The 23,594-nt window shown below is 37.6% G+C and overlaps 1 protein-coding gene across 1 annotated transcript in view; it reads left to right on the top strand.

The window, feature by feature from the left end:
* LOC129443167 (piezo-type mechanosensitive ion channel component 2) overlaps positions 1–23,594 on the top strand; it is a 146,674-nt gene that overhangs the window by 108,095 nt on the left and 14,985 nt on the right. The window contains exons 35-47 of the mRNA XM_073857068.1: positions 2,038–2,136; positions 2,888–3,008; positions 4,330–4,395; positions 6,548–6,714; positions 7,326–7,510; positions 7,791–7,964; positions 8,132–8,812; positions 13,025–13,283; positions 13,755–13,937; positions 16,663–16,951; positions 18,681–18,813; positions 21,154–21,301; positions 22,973–23,187. Of these exons, the coding sequence (XP_073713169.1) occupies positions 2,038–2,136; positions 2,888–3,008; positions 4,330–4,395; positions 6,548–6,714; positions 7,326–7,510; positions 7,791–7,964; positions 8,132–8,812; positions 13,025–13,283; positions 13,755–13,937; positions 16,663–16,951; positions 18,681–18,813; positions 21,154–21,301; positions 22,973–23,187 (2,720 nt within the window). The remainder of the gene's footprint in view (positions 1–2,037; positions 2,137–2,887; positions 3,009–4,329; positions 4,396–6,547; positions 6,715–7,325; positions 7,511–7,790; positions 7,965–8,131; positions 8,813–13,024; positions 13,284–13,754; positions 13,938–16,662; positions 16,952–18,680; positions 18,814–21,153; positions 21,302–22,972; positions 23,188–23,594) is intronic.

Here is a 23,594-nt window from a genome sequence, read left to right as displayed (position 1 = left end):
AGTCTTTAACCGAGTGTGTGATTTTTGTGTGTGTATTTTTGGATTTCAGTGTGTGAATTTTTTGTGTGTACTTTTGGATTTCACTGTGTGAATTATTTTGTGTGCATTTGTGGATTTTCAGTGTGAATATCCTGTGTGCATTTGTGAATTACTGTGCGCGCATCTGGATTTATTGTGTGCATTTGTGAACTACAGTGCACATTTGTGTGCATTTGTGGAAGGTTTTGATACTGTTTTCACTCCATAACTATGATTTAAAAAAAATGTAATCTGAAGGTTTATGGTTAAATGCATGCAATTATGTTTGTAGAAAAAACTATACCTGTGCCAAACAGATTAATTTCTGTTATTAGAAAACTAAACTAAAATGTTATTTTAAAATATTATTTTTTTAAATAGATGACTTTCACTGAATATTAAAGAAAAATCTGGCAATAAGAGCCCAGATTAAATGTGAAGTCCTTCAATATTCTTTAAAATTCAGTCTAAAGTAAAACTTCAAAAAGCTTCTTGATAAAATGACACGAGTATGGTTTTGCAATTTCTAGGCAAAGGGTGACTACACTTCAGATAATAAAATATAACAGAATTTTGGTTTATTTTGGATGCTTTCAGTCACCAACATAATTCCCACAGTTGCATTTGTGTTATGCCATAGTTTGGACGAGTTTATTATTATTATGTTATGTGGAAAAATATATAAATAAAGAAGGATTGTGTCCAAACTTTTGGCCTGTATGTATTTAAGCAACATTTACATGTGTGTGTGTATATTTATTTAGATTTTTATATACTCTCTATTATATATTAACGATAAACTTGATATATAAATAAAAATGTTCAGAAATGTATATATGTATGTGTTTAAATATATATAATAATTACACACAGTACACGCACACATATATTAGGCAAAAATTCACATTTATTTTGTATGCGATTAAAGGAATAGTCTACTCATTTTCAATATTAAAGTATGTTATTACCTTAACTAAGAATTTTTGATACATCCCTCTATCATCTGTGTGCGTGCACGTAAGCGCTGGAGCGCGCTGCGACGCTTCGATAGCATTTAGCTTAGCCCCATTCATTCAATGCTGTCATTTAGAGATAAAGTTAGAAGTGACCAAACATATCCACGTTTTTCCTATTTAAGACGAGTAGTTATACAAGCAAGTTTGGTGGTACAAAATAAAACGTAGCGCTTTTCTAAGCGGATTTAAAAGAGTAACTATATTTTATGGCGTAATAACACTTTTGGGAGTACTTCGACTCGCCTGAAAAGTCCGCTCCCCTTCTCACTCTCATAATGGGAGAGGGAGGGTGTTACTGCGCCGAGTCAAAGTACTCCCAAAAGTGCTATTACGCCATAAAATATAGTTCCTCTTTTAAATCCGCTTAGAAAAGCGCTACGTTTTATTTTGTACCACCAAACTTGCTCGTATAACTACTCGTCTTAAATAGGAAAAACGTTGATGTGTTTGGTCACTTCTAACTTTATCTCTAAATGGTACCATTGAATGAATGGGGCTAAGCTAAATGCTATCGAAGCGTCGCAGCGCGCTCCAGCGCTTACGTGCACGCACACAGATGATAGAGGGATGTATCAACAATTCTTAGTTAAGGTAATAACATATTTTAATATTGAAAATGAGTAGACTATTTCTTTAATCGTGATTAGTCTTTGACCAGCACTAAATTTAATCTATGCTTGGTTGTTTCAACTCAAAATACTGGATTGTTTTAACTGGGATAATTTAACCCAATGGCTGGGCTTGACCCTGGGTTAACAATAACCCAGCATTTTAAAGTGTAATCACAACCCATCTGATGTCTGTAATGGCTCATGTTTTTGTAGTGCAAAAATGTATAATTCAGACTCCTTTTAATATAATTCCAGCATAACAAAATTCATACCTATTTTAAACACATATAAGTAATGTATATCTATTGTATAATGTAGTGTTGTGTAGTAGGACTTGTGGATATTGATGCTGTGACTCTTTCAATCTCTCTCCCTGGTTTTTTTGTTCTCAGCGAGCAATCAGAAAGTTTGCTTCGGCCCTCGTGGCTTTACCCAAATCAGTCATTAAACTGCCCAAAACCATTCTTCAGTATATTATCAGGGCGGCAAAGGTATCACCACCGCGGTGGGGTGAACATGTGATCTGGTCTGCTTTAGTCTGTGTGTTTGTTGGTGGTGTTCATGTTAATATTTTAAGCTGCCTTTCCATTCCATGTTATTGCAATGATACATTTGAAGTTATTAAGAAAATATTCAAATGTCAAAATAATAACTCACATAAGCGGGCATGGAATGGAAATGCTTTAGATGTATTTCCCATTGTGACTTGTGTGGTGGTGTCCATGATAGGATTTGTTTGTTTTTGTTTTTGTTCTGCTAAATGATGTTGTCGCTCCACTTTATGCTAATGGTATTGGAAATTGAATTGATTTGGCACTACAAATACCCATGTAGTGCCAAATCATGTTTTTAGTGGAGTGCACCATATTTACTCTTTTGTCCTATCTTTTGTGTACTGAATTCAAACAACTTCATCAAAATATTCATATGCACTCAAGTTTCACTTGAAACTTAAAAAATAGTTGTTTGTATTCAGCGTATTGGATATGATTGTTTGTCGTGGGTTTGTGTCAAAATCCTGCCTTTTCAGGAGATGAGAAAAAAACTCATTAAAAAGCATTATTTTTTCATCTAAAGATAATTTACTTATGGCTTATATTGGGATAAATATACATTTTGTGTTTAAATTCACCTAATTTCCTGAAATGGCTGGATGTCCAACATGGTTATGTATTGATATCATTGGGAAACTTTGTGTTCAAATGCATTAATAAATGAATTTACATTGATGTTACTTTGTAGTTTGTGTATCGTGCCTGGATCACCGACTCAAAGACGGCGCTGAAAGAGAGAACCAAAGGGAGGCGACATTTCTGGAAGCGATATGGCCGCGGTCATCGACATAAAAAAGACAATAAAGAAGGTATTAAGCAACTATTAGCAGTCACTATCAGGTCATCTAAAGCACAGTATGCTACGGTTGTCGCCTTATGTTTGGTTGAAGGAATTTTGTGGTTTTAGGATAAGCTCGATAACTATTGACTGAGTTTGTGCCACGCTGCTGATGACCTCGGAAAGCTCCTTCTTTTGTCTGTCATACTGTTTATAGTAATGCACTTACAGTTAAAGTCGATAGGGCGAGACATTTTATTTATGGGACATTTCACATATTTATGGGAAACAAGCTCCACCTATAGGAATGATGTCGGTAATGCTAAAGATCGTTCATCTAGAACAGCCGAGTAGCCCAGCATTTAACTAAATAAAAAAAGTAAGTCCTAAAAACAGGAGAACAAGTAAGTTTACAGATTTATTCCCTTAAACATTAAATATTTCTCCGTAGTTAATGCCAATACAATACAATTGTTCATGTTAGTTCATTGTGCTTTAGCTAATGTTAACATTTAAAATGTTTGATTTTAAAAATGTATAAGTAAATGCTGTGCATAACAAACTATGGTTAATGAATGCCTTAGAACAGGGGTTTCAAAACCATTTAGGCCACATATATCAAACATAAGGCCTGGAGGCCAGATCAGGCCCGCGTAATGATTTTTGTTAAGTTTTTAATTGATCTTGGTCTGCTTTAATTCGGGCCATGTATTTGACACATGTGCCTTAGAAGTATTATTTATTGTTAGTTCATGTTGTCTAACGGTGACGGCCGGTGACTTCTTTTTTCTAAGGCGCTCGATGCGAAGTTCGTCACATCATGTATGTAGCCCATCATGTGTGTGGTTCGTAATTTCAAAATATGTGTTCTGCGCATCGAATGATCCTGTGTGCATCACGTGTCTTGTCAAAATAAGTGCCTGCTGCAGACGCGTCTAAAGGGTTTATGATAAAAGAGACGCTTGCGTTTGCCAGATACTCGCATAATCTCATGTGTAATCAGAGTTTACTGTTAAGAGAGTGTCTTCCGTGTATTTTGCGAACGTCTCTTTTATCAAAAACAGTTTTGACGCGTGTGCAGCAGGCACTTATTTTGACAAAACACATGATGCAGATGGTTCACATGACGCAACAAATACATATTTTGAAAACACGAGCAACACACATGACACTCCGGACACATATTTTGAATTTGTGCCCCTCGGATGAGCAGTCACAAGCTGCCACTGTTGTCTAATGCATTACTGTAAGTAATGTAAAAGGGCTAAGACCAATTTGTCAATAGCAACATATTTAAAAACTAAGACTTAAACATGAACGGTAAAAAGCAACCTTATCTGTATGTTGTGTAGGTCATGTGGCAATAGAAATTGGTGAAGAGGATCGTCAGAGTTCAGAGGATGAAAAAAACGGACCAGGTACCTTCATAAAAAAAATTTTTTATGATCTTCATGATAAAAACCTTTAAAAAAGTTTCCCTCTGCGGTGAAAATCAAGTTTTTATTTTGGTTTATATATCTATGTGGTGTTTTAATATGCTTTAAAGGTGCAGTGTGGAAATATTAGAAGGATCTTTTGACAGAATTGCAATATTATATAGACAACTATGCTTTCAGTGGTGTTTAAAGATGTGACAAAATGAACTGTATTGTTTTTATTACTTTAGAATGAGCTGTTTTTATCTACATACATCGGTGGTCCCCTTACATGGAGGCAGCCATTTTGTGCCATCATGATTCTACAGTAGCCCTAAACGAACAAACTACGTTGTCTCAGACAAATTCATCATTCAAAACCATTGTTGAGAATTTTCATCATAAAATTGGAGTTTTCCAAAAACTCCAAACCGTAGTTTGAAATCGCCTTTTCTACGTCACAAACATGTAACCAATCACATCATCACAGTTAAACGAGTGGATCAGAGTTTGAGCCATAGATATTGTATATGGATTCAGCATAGACTCAGCGCTGAAACGATGGCTGCTCAGCTTAATTTTCAAAAAGTCACATATATCTTAGCAGAAAGCTGGAAAATGTTGCATTTACTTTACACAAGCGCAGCCATGTCCCCATGGGGACGTTATGAAGTGACGTAATTACGCGACGTGGGGAATCACTTTTATTTCTTTTTCATCCAACCGCAGTTTTTGCAATTTCCCGCAATTTTCCGCAATTTTTGCAAGTTCCCGCATTTTCATTGCGTAAAATTGCATAAATATCCCACATATTCCATCGCATTTTTTTATAAAAAAAACATGTCCCCATGTTGCCATGGGAACGTTATGAAGTGACGTAATTACCCGACATGAAACAACAGGGTTTTGGGAATCACTTTTTTTTCTTTTTCATCCAACAGCAGTTTTTGCAATTTCCCGCAATTTTTGCAAGTTCCCGCATTTTCATTGCATAAAATTGCATAAATGTCCCGCATATTCCATCGCATTTTTTTTAACAAAAACGTGCCGCAAGATCAAGCATTTTTGCCCGCAACAATTACAAAGTTTTTCTGGAAGGACTGTTATGTGTCTGAAATTGCTGAATGTAGCATCTATTTGCATATATATCTATGGTCCGGGGTGGAGGCAAGGCCTAATTCGCATATTCATATATCTATGGTCCGACTCTGTGCGACTGAGTAGAGATGGGGCTAATTTGCATATTCATAGATCTGCATATACTAATGAGGCAATGGTGTAGAGTCACATTAAAGCTGTTTGAATGCATGAAAAAAACTACTGTCACAAGTAATACTTTTATTATTATGCTCAAAGATGAGTTTTAAGTGAAAAAATTATTGAGAGCAAGGGGGACTTTAAATGGTTCTTTGTCAGGCTGTATGGTTCCATAAAGAACCTTTAACATTCGTAGAACACAGGTTCTTGTAAAGGGAAAAGGTTTTGCAGAATATAAAAAGTTATGAAAGAAAGTGAAAGATTCGTTGGGGAACCCAAAATGGGATAATTTTTAAGATTGTGTGGTGTCCAGTGTTGGGGAAAGTTACTTTTAAAAGTAATGCATTACAATATTTAGTTACTTCGCCAAAAAGTAACTAATTGCGTTACTTAGTTAATTTTCATGGAAAGTAATCCTTATGTTACTTTTAAGTTACTTTGCGTTACTTTTTCTTGGCTGAGGCTTGATCTCTTTCAGGCCTTGCAGGTGTTTTTATGACTGAGAAGTTCCGCATTCAGAAATTGCATATTTCCATCGCAAAAATGTCGAGCTCTGGCCTGCCATCTCAGACTCAAACTGTTCCCACACAGGCATGTACGCATAGAGAGCATAATGTGACTACGTTAAGTTTAATTCAGTACATTATTTTTTTTAAATCAATTAATTAAACTAAAAAGTAATTCGCATTACTTTTTTATAAAAGTAACTTAAATATGAATGTGTACACTTATAAAGTAATGCGTTACTTTACTCGTTACTTCAGAAAAGTAATAATATTACATAATGCACGTTACTTGTAATGCGTTACCCCCAACACTGGTGGTGTCATATGAAAAAAAACTTTAGGTACAGCTCATAACTTAAAACTTAAACGTTTTGCTTCTCCCATTCCTGCAGACAACATCATCAAGAGGGTTTTCAACATCATCAAGTTCACCTGGGTGCTGTTTCTGACCACCATTGAGAGCATCACCAAGTGGCTGAACTCCGTCTGCAGAGAGTACATTGACATATCCACAGTTCTGCGCATCGAACGCTGCATGCTGACCAGAGAAGTCAAAAAGGTTCACAGTGAACAATTCTACCAATGTAACATCTGATCTTTCATGCTTTTAGGTTAAATATGTCATTTTTTCATTAATATATTTTTATAATAACTAGTGTGATATCTAAAGAAAATGTGTTGGATGTTAGTCTGACAGGCATTACAACAAAATAAACTACATTAGGTTATGATGTAGGGTCTTGTATCAGCCTACAGGATACTTGCTTTATAAATGAGCAGGTGGTGAAATATTAAAGTCGCCATGAAACGGAAATAGTGATTGTCCCCATCTTGATGTATATCCAAGTGAAATGGCTTCTAAATAAAAATGTATGTATCATGGCAACATTAATTAAATAATAATTTAAATTGAAATGATCATGTGAGATGAATGAGAACGTAGGATGCAGGATGATACCTAAATCGCAGTAAAGTATGTAGGATTTCTATTTTATTATCAGCACTGGCAACAACTGGTCCATCTGGTCAGCTCAACGCACAGGGATGGGACACCCCCTAGCCATCGCAAGAGCCAAATTGATTGATTGATTGAGTTCGCTTGATGTGCCGCGTGACATGAAATGTTGACCGTTCTGTCGGTTAATAATCCGCTAAAATTTCGTCCCTCAGGGAAACGTCCCATCACGGGAGAGTATTCACGTGTACTATCAGAAGCAGATGAAGCTGAATGTGTCTCGTGAGTCTGGGCTGGATCGGATCAGCGAGGAGGATTCGGGTTCGGGTTCACACAGAGCGCGTCGTCGACGGGCCGGACACAGTACGGACTCTTTTGCGTCTAGAGACAGCATCTCCAGGTCTTTATTACTTTGTCTTGTTGTTTTACATCAAACCTGTAATAGTAGAAATGGGTCATAAAGCTTTTCTAATGAATGAATTGCATTAAAAAAAAGATGTTGTGTCCATATCATAATCTCATGCTTCATCATATAGGTACAGTACATATAACAAAATGTCCATTTTTGTAGAATTAGCAATACACTGAGATGGATCAAATTTTTTGGGGAAATCATCATTCCTCATAAATTCATCTTTTTGTCATTGAGTTCCACATCTGTTCATGTTTCCATCCATCAGTGGATATACAGAAGCCACCATGCTGTTTTCCCGTCAGTCCACCTTGGATGACCTGGACGATATGCCCCAGAATATTCCCAAAACCAGCGAGCGCGCTCGTCCCAAACTGCGCAAAATGTACGGCCTGGAAATGTCCAACTCCTCCGCGGACAGCGGCAGCAGCATCATCTCCAGGTGTCCATGTTCACTTCTTCATCACACTCATCTTCACACCCATCACTGTCAGTTTTGTGTTATTGTTTTGATGAAAGTCGTAGGAGAATGAAGATGTGATTCTAGTGTATTCTAGCACCTTATCATTGCAAATTTCTCATGTTGTTTTGTGTTTTTTTTTTTTCCAGTGAAGCCACCCAGTGCATCACACTGTTTTCTCGGCAAGGCACCGACGACACCATAGATGAGGCTGAGAACGAGCAGGACCAGTTGGACGCAGACAAAATTAAGGAAAAAGACGAAGGAGCTGACTTGACACAGCAGTCCATCGAGGATAAACCTGAGGAGGCAGGTCTTGAAGACGTGAAACTGGATATTACAGAGGATGAAATGGCAGAAATAACCGAGAAAGTAAGCGAAGACGTGATGCAGGACAAGACAGAGGAAGTGATGGAGGAAAGTCAGTGGGATCCGGTAGATTCAGATGAAGGACGTGAAGATGTTCAGGTCTCTCAGGGGGAGTTTGAGGTGCACATGGAAGAAGAACAATTTGTTACTGAAGAGGAAGATGGAGAAGAGCCTCTTCGAAGGGATGACGGCGAATCATCAGGAGCTGAGAATGGGCAAACAGACTTACACAGCGGGCAGCTTTTAACCCCAGATACAGAGATGCCCAACACCTCTGATGCAGATGTGCCACCTAGTTACAGCAAAGCCGTGAGTTTCGACCGGCTGTCTATGAGCTCAGACGAAAGTGACAGTGATAAACGTCTGATGCTAATGACGCCCGACAGCAAGTCTGATCTGGACGACTCTCTGTTGCCCTCTATGACCACTGAACTGACTGCCAGCGAGCTACTGCTTAACAAGTGAGTAAACTTAGATAGCCAGATGTTTGACAAAGTCTTTCCATAGTTCAGATTAGCAATAACAGCCATGTTTCCATCACCGTAATTTTATGCGCATTTTGAAGTATCAAGAACGAGCGATGGAAATGCCAAATTTCAAAAATACAAATCTTTTAATTCGCAAAAAGTTTTTACACTCGCTTGAGGTGCTTTTTGACTTATGCGGAAAAAGTAAATGTAAATAATTGGAGATGGAAACATTGTCTTTACCATATATGTTGTTGTCATAATGCCCTTGCTGCCAGTGCCTGCATCAAAAATTCTGCATTCCTTCTTTTGTGCTAAAAATTCAGTTTGGCAATTACAAGCTGCACTGCTAGTAAATTAATAACTTGCCCCATCGTGACTACATGCAGGGCTCGACATTAAGGCTTGTCCGCTTGTCCGGGACAAGTGGATTTTTTGAAGGACAAGTGTAAGAGAAAATTTGTTGTCCGACTGGACAAGTTAAATTTCAAACAATGTTACTTAACGTTATGTGCGGTTAACGACAGAGCAGAACACGCAGCGCAAACATCGAGCGGAATATTGAAGTGTATAAATGACAGACACTTCAACTGCGTTTTCATCACTGTGTGTCAAAAAAGCCGATTTAAGTCCGCATTTTTTCTCTTCTAAAGTTCGGTAAAAACACATAATGGGCCTAAAATCTTGTTTAAGAATCGGTCGAATTCACGAAAACATTCTTAAGACAAAAAATAAGAAAGTTCTTAAGATAAATTATAAGAAGTGCGTAAGAATGTTCCTAAGTGCAATTCTCAAACATTTCTTAAGAAGTTCTCATTTTTTTCTTAAGAATATCTTAAATTTGTGTCTTAAGAGTAAAATGACAAGCTTTTAAATGAATTAAGATACCCTGTTAATGAGGTAACAATACGCTTATCCATTAATCTTTTGACTACCTTGCGATCATTTACGCGATACAAACCAGCGACCCGCGCTCACATGAAGCGGAGGATGAAGCGTGCATGCGGTTTCGGAGCCCTCGACTCACATGACGGAGCAATTACCGGTTCGCCTCCTGCTTACCCCCCATTCAGACAGCCAGCAACCAGCAATAGCAGAGCGACGCAATCTCATTCATTTCAATGGAAACCAGGCGACTTCCGGCGACATGAGCGAAAGTGACCGTTGGCGACCGTAAGGGCGTGTCCAGCGCCGCGAGAAAGTTACGAAAAGTTTAACTTTATGCAAATGTCGAGCGAATTTCGGGAGCGACTACCAATGAGAACGAAGCAGTGGAGTTTACGTCATCCTTCTCTCGTCAGTTACTGGCGTAGATGGTACTCATTTGTTTATGACAAGCAGATTTAGAAACGCCTCATTGAAAGAGATGGGCGACACACAGCGATGACATCGCTGGCTGTCTGAATGCGGCGTTAGAGCGACTTTTAGCTGTTAAGTAATTTCACAATGAATGCAGGCTATTACGGAGGAAGTTAAATGTTTGCTTATATTATCACTAATACTTATTTGTGTTTCATGACATAAGTAAGCCATTAAACTTAATTATATGACGATGAAATTCCTCTTTAAACTAATCTATGTGAAGTAAACTGATTAAATTGCCATTTCAGACTACAAAATTCAACATGTCACATTTAAAACAGTCACATTAACGTATAAAACATCCTACATTTTGAGATTTAAGACTACTGTAAGGTTATCCTAACTTTAAGATGTTATGTAAGACAGTTTATTTTTCGAGAATTGGAATACTTCTTAAGTTTTTTCTTAAGAACATACTTAAGGAAAAAAAAAAGAACTTTCTTAAGAAGCTTTTTTTTGAGAATAAAAAATATTCTTAAATTTTTTCTTAAGCTTGAATTTAAGATAAAATGGCAGTTAAGAAGATTTTTCTTCTTAAGAATGTTTTGTGAATCCAGCCCCTGTTTTATAATGAGAATCTCTCTTTCAGCGCGCCTATGTGTGTGTGTGCGCCGCGCGGCAAACGATTTGAATCTGACAAAGTTCGTCACTGTACATTAAAAAATCCCACACAAACATTACAGCATAAATGCTAGAATTAAGGTTGATTTTATATATAACAGATAATCTAGATACATTTACCCTAATACGTTTTTTAAAACATGTTAATGTTTTAATGTTTTGCTTTAGCGTTTTAATGTCAGACAATCATTGAAATGTGGGAAAAATGAAGAGAAAGGCAGCAGATATAGCATCCTTCTTTAGAAAGAGTAACAAGAAGTAGCCAAATGAATCTTAGTAAAATACATTTCAGTGGCCTAAAAAATTCACGTGATTTTCTGGTCTCTATAGTTTTTTCAGCAATGGGAGATATAAATTCTGGTTTCAAAGTAAATTTCAAAAGTTTTATTTTATTAAATAGTTTTAAAAAACATGATGTTGAATTATGACTATAAATTGTATGTTAATCTCAATTCAATTTAATTAAAATTAAAGTATTGTAGCAATTGTATGTTATAAATCATTGTGATTAACACACCTATAATACTTAAAAGTATTTTAAGGTTGGATGATAGAGATTTTATATGCCACCCCAGAGTAACTGCTGGCCCCTGCCTGGCCACCCCTATGAAAAATCCCTTGCTCCGCCACTCATTAGCAAAACACAAACAATACATTATATTATAAATCTTTACCCGGACAAGTGATTTTTGTGCATGGACAAGTGAAACATAAATTTACTTGTCCAAAGGACAAGTTCCTCAAAAAGTTAATGTCACGCCCTGACATGCATCTTGTCTCCATTATCCAAGCGTGATTCGCTTCGAAACCCAGCTAGTAAGTCTGGGGGCGTCTCACAAATACTGGACATTTCCGAAACCAGGATTGTTTTTTCAGACTTTTCAAGTGGTAGATTTCCTCAGAATCTTTTTTACTAAAGTCTTGAAAGCCATGCAGCATTACTTTTTGTCGTTCTTGTTTTCTTGTGATCGAGACATAAAACAGTTCATGAGATGATGTAAAAGAAAACAATACTACAGTACATGGCGATGGAATGGTTCAAAAACACTTTTGCAGACTTATGCCGAGTTCAGACTGTATGATTTTCAAATTAGTCGGGTCACCTGTGGTTTCACACTGCGTGATTATCAGGGGAAGCGTTCAGTCGCTGCTGTTTCACACTGCATGATGGATTGGCGACAGGGGTCTTCATTCTGCATGACTTTACCGTAAGAAGAATCGCCGATAACTTTTTCCCGGTCCGCAAACTACGTCTCACAACCAAACGCACGCGAGAAGTGACGCGAAGGAAACGGCGCGAGGTCACGCGTGCAAGACCGGAGTTCTCACGTGAGACTGGGATTATTATTAAAAATAGTCACCCGCAAGAAGTTTACCATGTGCGCTCATTTGCAGCAGAAAGAAGAAGAAATAAAAATTATGAATGAGGAAATGTTTGGAGAGGCTCCTCCCCGAACTTCCAGCTGTCTTGTATGTTGCTCTCTCATTGGCTGTAGGTCATCGCCGATGTTATTGTCAGTCAAAACACATTTCACATGGAATGATTTTGAATCGCCGACCGGTCCAGATATTTAGCATGCCAAATATCTCACGGGTGTTGGCGACTCGTAGGCGATCCTCTCAGAACGCGTCTTTTATAATTCACACTGTGTGATTGTCACTCGCGTGCACGAGCATCGATTCGCCTGTGATTTCGGCCATTTGTCGGCGATTTCTCAAAACCTGTCGGCGAGTCAAAATCAGGGCTAAAATCGTGCAGTCTGAACTCGGCATTAGTAACAATGCCAAGATCATAGCTTTGATCCAAAATTAAAATTGTTTGAGTGCAAGAAGAAATAATATTTATAATTACATAATTTTTAGGGCTGTCAAAAGATTAATCGCATACAAAATAAAAGATAATTTTTTTATATTATATATAGATAAAAAAATACATAAATAACATTTTTCTTAAATGCATATGTGTATGTGTGTATTTATATATACAAAATAATTACACACAATTCATGCACATATATTATGGAAAAACAAACTTTTATTTTGTATGCAATTAATCGCGATACATTTTTTTACATCCCTAATAATTATATAGTTATTCATATTTATATTACGATCAAGTGGTTGCATTTAATTTATGAATGTTATATAGTTTTTATTAATAATTTTTTTATTTTTTTATTTTGTATGTAACTTCTGATATCTGTACTCTTGTTCTTCCTCCAGAATGTTCTATGACGAGGAACTGGATAATTCAGAGCGTTTTTATACTTCCCAGCCGCTGGGTCTGCAGCTATGTTATGCTCTTTATAACCTGCTAGTGGCGCATTCAGAGATGGTGTGTTACCTGGTGATCATCCTCAACCACATGATCTCAGCGTCCATGGCAACGCTAGTACTGCCCATCTCCATCTTTCTATGGGCAATGCTTTCTGTTCCACGACCTAGCAAACGCTTTTGGATGACTGCTATTGTATACACAGAGGTAAGGTTTTGAGGTATATTTGGTATCTTTAATTAATTGTCTTCTTGAATTAAGTCTTTAAATTTTCCCTAACATAAGCAGAAAACTATAGAAATTAAGGGAGAAGGTAGAAAAAGGTTATATAGTTTAACCTTCTTAATGGTTTTTATGTACCCAACTTTCATCATGTAAATATCACTTGGTAACAGTTTACAATGAGGTTGTATTTGTTAACTTTAGTTAATGCAATAGCTAATGAAAAATGAAGTAACATGAACAATTGTACTGGCATTAACTAAAGCCCACTCGATCGTCTTCGTTGTTGAACCGATTATATTATTCGATTTTCCTGTTGTGCATGGTGTGTTTGTGAAAACTATATTGCCTATTTATTGTTAGTTTATGTTAGTAAAAATGTACTAAAATGTACAACTTTATTGTAAAGTGTTACTCATTAAAAAACTCTAAATAGTTTCTTTTTCTGTCTTTCAGGTTACCATTGTCATCAAATACTTCTTCCAGTTCAGCTTTTTCCCATTCAACCAGGACCTGGAGATGCACAAGAAGAAGCCGTACCATCCGCCCAACATCATCGGGGTGGAGAAGAAAGATGGTTATGTACTTTATGACCTCGTCCAGCTGCTTGCACTGTTTTTTCACCGATCCATACTGAAGGTTCCTATTTTAAATCTTCTGCATGCTGTCAGCTGTAGTGTTCATGAAAATCCCATTCAAACTGTGAGCAAGAACTTTCACCATATAAATTAGCAGCCATGTTGCCTGAATATAGGTTGCGTCTCATTCAGCTCCCTTTTTCAGTAGTCCAGGGAGTCGACCATTTCAAGGAGTGTCTTAGGTGCAATCCTTCCAGTGCACTGGAACGTTCATTCCCTAAAAATTCCCAAGGTGCAATGCAAAAACCAGTGAGCATCGATTTGATTGGTCCCTATATTTCCTTAATCACGTGACCCTTTCTCAAGCTCTCCAACTGAAACTGCGTGAGCCAACTCAATAAACTTTTTGAAACGCGTTTAAAAAGACAACCGTTTGTTTTAATTGTAATATCATATTACAAAATATTTAAAATAATATTTAAAATGTAATATTCCTCGAAATGTATGCATGAATATGTAAGAGACTAATGAAAGTGATGAAGTCATGAGATATTGATTTTGCCGGTTGTTGATGAATAACAGCTGTGAATTATCATAATGGGCCCTATTTTATTGTCTAAATCGCACGGCGCATGGTCTAAATGGGCATATTACTAACGCACTCTCTAAATAACAAAAATAATATTTCACCATTGATTTTAGACTTTAGAGCAGGTTTTTGTTGGTCAATGGCGTAGTCTATTTAAGTTGCCTCAAAATAGCAACGCCGCGTATGCGGTCGACAAATACGACTTTGGGATAACACACCCGAAATCTTGGCCAGGACATGTCCTGGAAAAATAGCATGTATGGTCACCCTCAGCTTAATACTTACAAATAAAAGGTAATTAATGTATCAATCAATGTAATATAAATATGCATAATTAATAACATATAAGATTTTATTTACACATGATAAAACAAAATTCATATTCGTCTTGTTTAGACTTGAGCGCATTTTGGCTGCTAGGAGACATGTATTCAATGAATTCAATTTGCATTATTTACAAAATGAGTTAATAAAATATATCAAATCAATATTTGTTTGTATATATTTAGTTTTGTGGCAAGTAGCCGTATAATAAGCAGGATAATTTACAGGCAGATGGGTTGTTTTCGCAAATAAATCCTCCGCTTAGCATCGTAATCCTGATCACCCTGTCGGGATTTATCCTGCAATTATTCTGAACTGTCTGGCTGTGCATTATCCCTCACATAATGATAAATGGCATTAGTCTAATGTAGTTATATAACTTTTCTGGCTGCATTGTAGAAACGGTGCAGAGTTTAAGGTGCTGAAGAATGTAAAACTGTATTTATGTAGGCATTGATGAGTTTTGTACATGGTAATGACATTGTGAGCCTTAAACACTATTGTTTCCTCCTTTTATTTAAACCTCATACATGCAAAAGACATCAGGCCAATCTCAACATAACACCAACTGTGACATCACAGTCGAGATGTACACCCCAACATTAAATTAAAATTTTTGCACTTAACTCATACCCTGCCAGCCATTTTTTTTTTAAGTTGCCCGCCAGCATTTTTTTGTGATTTGCATAAAAGTTTTAAAAATTCCCAGGAAAATTTTTTTTCTAAAAAAATATAAACATACAAATCAAATGAAAGAACAGAACCTCTGCTTTCAAACAAACAATAAACAAACAAACATATGCTAACTATATTTTTTCTCTGCTTATAAACTCTTAAATATGGGTATTTTTCTTAAAAAAAAAAATATATATATATATATATTAAATGTGTTATTTAGAGATCAGATTCATAACAATTATCAAAACATACGCAGAGTTTAAAATGAGTAAATAACGTTTTGGCTTCAGTTTTTTCATAAATTGGGTAAGTGGATAATCGCGGTATTGCAGATTAACATAAAAATTCATCAGGAACATGTTTTTGTATGCAAATGTTTTCTCTTTTTTGACGAGATAACTCGTCAATGGCGGGGAAAGAGTTAATAAAGACACAAACCTTCTATAGACATTTGTTCATATCAATAACCTATAGGAGGAAATATTAATCATGAGTTTTGAATTACAGAATCAATCATAGGTCTTAAGATCTTTAAAACAATTCACACTGATCTATTGCAGGTGTTGTAAAGTCTTGTTCTTGTTCAGTAGCCTAATCATTTTCTGTTTTAGGTTTGAGATATTTTCCAGCCTCCAGTAAAGGACGCCAAGATAGAAACATAATTTATCAGACATTATGAGATGTAAACAAAGCCACTGGACTGTTGAAAGCTTAAAAACCATAAAATGGATTTAAAATCAATTTCGTAATGCTCGTGAAATAATGCTAGCGTAAGGTTGCTCTTCTTTAAAGGTTCCAGTGTGGTTTTGATTTTGCTCTTTTTGTGAGGGCGCTAGTAAAAAGTGCATTGTCAATTTTTTTGTTGGTTTTGACTGTGGGTTGATAAAGAGCGCTTGTAAAAACACAGTAAATGTGTGATTTACAGCACACCCATAAAAGGCACAAAACATCCAGAAAAATGCTGCTATTGGCACTATATATGCTGAGGTTTATTTCAAAATGTCCAAATAGTTTATTGTGATCAAGAATTTGATTTGTGCTAAAAATATATCTTTTGTCTCTCTTTGTGCCTTTTATCTCCATGTAGTTTAGAGCTTTGAATGAACAGGCAATGTTTTGTTTTTGAGTCTCGCAGTACTTTAAAAGCTTGGTTTTCATCTGTTTTGATTATCCGCATCGTCTCTCTTCGATTCAGTGTCACGGCCTCTGGGATGAAGACGACCCTAAAATGTCACGGAGCGGTGGTTGTACCAGTGAAGACGAATCTGAGGACGAGGGGAAAATGACGGTGGCAATGACGTGTGATGAGGAGAAGAGGAGTTCTCCGGCGTTCTCGCTCAAGTCTGTAAACCTTGGGACATCCGTGGACTCGCAGCAGGTGAACGTGCAGATCCGTTATCCCGAGCAGCGGGCATATCTGCGACGTCAGAGCACCAGCGGCGGGTCTCACATTTCTAGACGCTCCTCTGCCAGATCCAAACGAGGTGAGGAGTCTCATACAGCTTTACTTTTTATAATTTAGTTTTTCTAATGCCAAAAATGAGTGTTGTAATATATACGTTTTAAAATATATTTAATTAAATTCTACCTCCATGTTAAGAAATAGTTATAGATGGTAAAATGCCTACTGTATGTGTACACTAGAGGTCTTCACGGGTCCACTTAGATCCAAAAACCCAAGGTCCGACTCGAGACCCGAGCTGGTTTGGGTCTAAAAGTTTCACGTGTGTCTCGGACACGGATCAGGTATAGTGGCATCGGCACTTGGGGAAGACCCGAACTCAGAGCCGGCGCCAGACCATAACTAACAGGGGGGCACTCGGCTTCCAACGGGGGGCACGCAATAGCAACAATAACTTGCAAAAACAAGACATTGAAACAACAAATACAGCAAGCACACACTCATACAACTAGTACAGACTGTCAGCTCATTTCCCGTATAAAGTGCAAAAGACCACAAACTATGCGCAAAACTATTGAACTTCGACCGCAGCGTGAGCGCAAGCTGAGCTTCCCTGCGCTCGCGCTTGGCTCGACGCAACAACAAACCGCCCTCGCGCGGCGCAAGCCATTGAAATGAATGGGTTTCATAGCGCAGCGCACACCGTGTCCTAGCTTTAAAAAAGCCGCTTTACCATAATCACGTTGTAATGCTGTTAACGATCTATAGCCACACTTCACATTTAAGCTTACGTAATTTAAAACAACGTTAACTTACCTTTAAAATAGCTGAAGATGGCGTGTACGAACATTAAACGTCCTTAAAACAGTGTCCTGTAGATTTGTAAATTCCACCTCGACCTCTAATCTCTGAGTTTGAGGCAGTCTGTGTTTGCATGAAGCAGGCGGTGCTGGTTCGTTCTAAATGTTCTAATATCCATATTTTACACGATCCATAAAATGCCGCGAAAAAATAGGTTGCTAGTATCAAGTCACAAATATGCTAAAGACGTAAGACGTGTGAGACGTGGCAATACATCCAATCAGAGAAACTGGTCTATTTTAATTAAAGAAAACATATATCAACTATATTTACCTCATTTGATTACATTACAAGTCATGAAACATTCAATGTTTAATTTATTTTAATTATTCTTGATATATATTAAAGTAATAAAAAAACTTTCTAGGGGGGGCACAACAACCTGTTCGGGGGGCACTGCCCGCGAATGCCTCCCTTGACGCCGGCCCTGCCCGAACTATCTTGCGTGTGTGCATCAAGTCCATTTCCAATGCCTTCTCTGTTTGCCAATAGCGCTTGCGACATTATGTGGCTGTCTGTCTGGTGCGTGCAGGGCTGCAGACTTCACACACGTCGCTGGCGTTTAAATTCGGGTTCAGTCGGGTAAAAAAATTGGGGTCGGATTCAGGTCTAGTTTTTCTCGGGTTTTTCTTGGGTCGGGTCTCTTAAAAATATATATTTATACACCTCGGGTTCGGGTAAAAAGTGATTTGGGTCATTTCTGGTTCTTTGGACCCGGGAAGACCTTTATGGTACACACAATCTACACGTGGCCATAGTAAACAAAACCAGTGAAAATACACCATTTACTTACAAGTAACTTAAATGTAACTCTCTACGATAAGTGACAGTGTAACGTAATATTAAATGTATTATTTGTAAATGACACTATCAGTAACACCACATTTACGGATGATTCGATTTGTTTGGGTTTGGTTTGCGGTGACGATTGTTGGTGGTTTGTTTCGCAGGCAGCACGAGTACGCGTAACAGCAGCCGGAGAGCAGACGATGAGCCTGAAATACCACAGAAGAGCCGTAAGGAGATGATCACGGAGAAGATCCGAGAACAGCTCATTAGAGCCAAGGTTTACCTGATCAAGAAGTAAGTGTTAGTGTGTGGGTGCCTATTTAACCATATTTTGGGGATAAATTGGTACCCGAAAGTAAGCAACACTTCACAGTGTCTTTTTTGTATGCAAAAAATATAGCAAAGAAATTATTTTATTGTTTAGGTCAGTGGTTCCCAAACTTTTTCAGCGTTCGGCCCCCCTTGTGTAAGGTACATTCCTTCGCGGCCCCCCAAAGAAAATTTGTGACAAAAAACTGTTCTAAAACTCAAAATTTTAATTAAAAAAAACATTAAATTATACAAAAAAGTAGTGCTTTTGGTTAGTAGCCTTATTTTTTTAGATTTAATTACACAGAATTAATAATAAATTAATGTATTTCATAAAATGTCATAAAACTGGGGCCCCCCTGGCACCATCTCGCAGCCCCCAGTTTGAAAACCACTGGTTTAGGTAACAAGACAGTGATTAAAATAATATAAGGTTGGATTTGGTGACTTACACACCCAACTCAGAAATTGAAAAAAAAAAACGTAAGATGAAGAAATGTACTTCCATGCCTCCATAACACCCTTTGTTCAATAACAAAAACACATCAAAACTTTTCTTCTGACAATAAGAGAAAAAGACCAAAAGCACAGATTGCTCGGCCTTGTATAAATATGTAAAGTAGCCAGGTTACATTTAACCCCGCGTTAGTTTATGCCCCGCTCACCCCTATGTGTGTTCATGGGATCAAACCCACGACCTTTTACACTGCTAATGCAATGCTCTACTATTGAGCTACAGGAACACATTTCTACATAGGGACATGCCATATGATAGTTGATTATAAAGTAAATGTGATTGTGAACATTATTTACTTTCTAAGAAATGTTCATGACATTGTATGCATGTTGTTTTATTTGCTATTTTTAATCAACATATGCAACTTTCTTCACTTCTGTGTAGACTTTTATTTTCTAATGTAATAATCCAGTCAAATCCTCATCTATAAATTCTAGTCAGGGCTTTGAACCAGATTTTTTCCCAATTGGTTCGTTCCAAACAGAAACAGTATTTTAACGTTTCCGGTTTTCGGATCAACCCTAAAATGGACGTTCCTGAACCGGTTTATAACGTTCCATGTCAGCTGTGGGACATACAAATAAGTAGGCTGATCATTAGGACATCAAACTTTAATTATTATTAGTCTACATAATTTTCCTTAAATCTCTATCGTGTCATCAAACATTAAAAAAGGCTACGTAAGCGGCATAACTGTAATTCTGATATGCCTACATCTGTTGAGTCCACTTAAACACGCTCACACACACAGATGGAGGACGAATTCCAGCATAAACAGTTGCATAAAGTGAAAATTGCGTTGTTTTTCAGTGCTTTATTCGCCAAATGTATTTTAATGGACTACAGTATGAGACACAGCAGCGCAACTCTCTCTCAAGTTTATACATGAAGAGTTCTGATCTTTGAAGGGCATAGGGATAATCACGTTTGATTGGAGTTGGACCGGACACATTTAACCGCATGTGCGTACAGAAAATTGTTCACTTTAGCGCCTTTTTGCAGTTAAATTGTTTAAAATCACTTAAGTGTTAACATTTGCAAGCCTTTGAAACATGTGCAAATGATCAACTTTCACCCTATTTAAATTTGCGCATTAATCCGCGAATCGCATGCAAGGCGAACCGTGGGTCGTGATCTGTACTCTTTCACCACTAATTAGTATTAAAAAAACAAACATCTTGAGATACTTGGTAGCCTACAATATTTACCTCTTATGATTAAGCATTAGAGAGTTGGGCTTGAGTAGGCTACTTGCTGGTGGCTTTTCATTTCTCAGACGAGTCAACGACGACCGGAATTGAACTTTACTGAGTATTGCACAGAAATCTTGTTGAGGAATTAAAAAAATAACGGTATTAACCATTTACCATTATTTTAAATAAATATTGGATTCTGTTCCGGAACATATTTTTGGAAAGGTTTCTGGTGTTCGTTTTCGTTCCGTGAACCGGTTCAAAGCCATGATTCTAGTACACAAAGATTATGGCAATAATGCAAAACATTACTATTGATTTTATTGTTAGCTTCTCTGATAAAATATTAAATGCTCTCTCAGTTGTAATTTGCTTTTGATAAAAGCGTCTGCTAAATGAATAAACATAAAGAAAAAAGCATTCGATTCACATTCATCAAGATGCTCTGAATGTGTTTCCCACAATCCACAATCATTTTTAATCTTATAAAACATCATGTTTCATTCAGAACTGCATTATGCACATCAGGTTGTAAATGCTCCAAAATTCATTTTTATTATATATTTTAGATAAATTCTTCCTCTCTGTCTGTTTTGTGACTGTTTGTCTTTTCAGATTGGTGGAGATCTATCAGCCCATTCGTCAGTTCTTCTACAATCTGATTCACCCCGAGTACAACGCCGTCACGGACGTTTACGTCTTGATGTTTCTTGCTGACACTGTTGACTTTATCATTATTGTCTTTGGCTTTTGGGCATTTGGAGTAAGTCTGATATTCTTTTATAAGCGAAGTATGTAATTTTGGATGTTAAAGTCCCCATGAACAGGAAGTCACGGTTGACTTCCGTGTTGTGACCAGGGGTGAAAATGGGGGAAACGTGATGAGATGAGTTCTGGGAAGTGAATTTCAAGGGGAGCGGAGTTTTAAGGAAACAAAAAAAAGTTATATTATTTTAAACCGAAGTCATCTAAAATCCCCCCAGTAAATTTGTGTCATTTTTGTTGTGATGTATTTCAGAGTAAAACTAAATATCACATGAGGGAAAGAGCAAGCATATTCAGAAATAGAAACTGTAGTAGACTGACAATTGGAGGGGGCGGGGTTAACAGATGCTCCGTTCAAGCCGTCAAACTTTTTTAGATTAATACAAAAATAATAATGACCCACACAGATAAATTGCTTACAATGAACACTGCAATATTCCATTAATAAATAAAAATTCAGAAGTTCAGATGCAAAAGCCTCTAAACATCAAAAACACAAAATGCCCTCAGCACGTTAGAAGTCTGATAAAAAATGCTCATTGACAAGAAAACATGTCAGACGCACTTAAAGGGTTTTGCATCTGTGCTCTTCAATTGTCAGTTTTGACCCCATGGGGACTTTAAAAAAGTTACTACTAATCAGTCCTTCTAGAAAAACGCGGAGTTTTTTTGTGATTGTTGCGGGCAAAAATCCTCGATTTTGCGGCACGTTTTCTTAAAAAATGCGATGGAATATGCGGGATATTTATGCAATTTACTGTATGCGATGGAATTGCGGGAATTTGCGAAAATTGCGGAACTTGCAAAAACTGCGGAAACTTGCAAAAGCTGCAATGATGTTCACGTCACATAATCACGTCACTTCATAATGTTCCCATGACAATAGAGGACACGGCTGCGCTTTTGGGAAGTAAATGCAACATTTTTCAACTTTCTGCTAATATATATTTGACTTTTTGCTACAAAAATGCTGAGATTATGAAATCATGCAAGCCCCGCATATTTTGTGCGCGGAAATATGTAATTAATGCGGCGAAAGTGCGTCGTATTTGGAAAAAAAGGCAGCCCCGCATAAATATCGCACAATCGCGTTTTTCTGGAGGGACTGACTAATGCTGCGTTCAGACCAGCCGTGGTAGAGGCGTCAAGTGTGAGTGATTTCAATGTTAAGTCAATGTGAAGACGTGTTGACGCGCGTCTGGAGGTCTCGCGGCACGAATAAGGCGTTTAGTGCTGCACGGTAGATGCGGTAGACGCGATTCCGCCTCATTCGTACGTCTAGTTCGCACGAATTGAGCGTTGCCGCAGCAAATGCGTGAGTTGAGAAATTTGAACTTTGCCAATAATGATGTGATTACAGAAAACAAGCCGAGTCGCAGAAGCCCCTCCCTTGACGCGAATTTCTGCGTGAGAGTCTCGATGACTAGAATTTCACGCACGAATTTCACACGCGAATGAAGCGTGTAAACTCCAAATGTTTAAGCGGCAAACTAGACGCGGTAGACGCGATTTTGACGCCTCAAACGCGGCTGGTGTGAACCCACGATAAGACTTCATGCTACCTTACAAAACATCAAGTGCTCTTAAAAACAGCCACACTTTGGTTCGATTAGGCAATGTGTTGTTTTATGGGTCTTTTTTGTTGATGCTTGTTATCTTTGGCTCACAGAAACATCAGGGAGGTGCCGATATCACATCCTCACTATCTGAGGATCAAGTGCCCGGCCCGTTCCTCGTCATGGTTCTTATCCAGTTTGGCACTATGGTGGTGGATCGTGCCCTTTACCTGCGTAAGACAGTGATGGGGAAAGTGGTATTCCAAGTTATCCTGGTGTTTGGCATACATTTCTGGATGTTTTTCATCCTACCGGGAATCACGGAGAGGTAAAGGAATACTGTGAATTTGGCGTCAAAGTAAATTTCTATTAAAGGGGCATTGTGTAACTTTTAGAAGGATCTCTTGACAGAAATGCAAGGTAATATACGTAACTATATTATAAGTGATGTACAAAGACCGTACATAATGAACTGTCTTGTATATTATCTTAGAATGAGACGTTTTTATCTACATACAACGCGGGTTTCCTTACATGGAAGTCGCCGTCATGTTTCTACGGTAGCCCTAAATTGACAAACTGCTCTACTGTCTCAGACGATGACATGTTTGTCCTGTGGTGGCTACAGTAGCTTCTCTATGCGTTTTCTCTATGCGGTTGCAATTCACAGTCTCACCACTAAATGTCGCTAAAAATCTACACACTGATCCTTTAAACTGCTGGACTTTAATACGT

Source organism: Misgurnus anguillicaudatus, chromosome 2, assembly GCF_027580225.2.
Source record: "Misgurnus anguillicaudatus chromosome 2, ASM2758022v2, whole genome shotgun sequence".
Taxonomy (NCBI): domain Eukaryota; kingdom Metazoa; phylum Chordata; class Actinopteri; order Cypriniformes; family Cobitidae; genus Misgurnus; species Misgurnus anguillicaudatus.
This window is presented reverse-complemented; position numbering and strand designations above follow the sequence as displayed.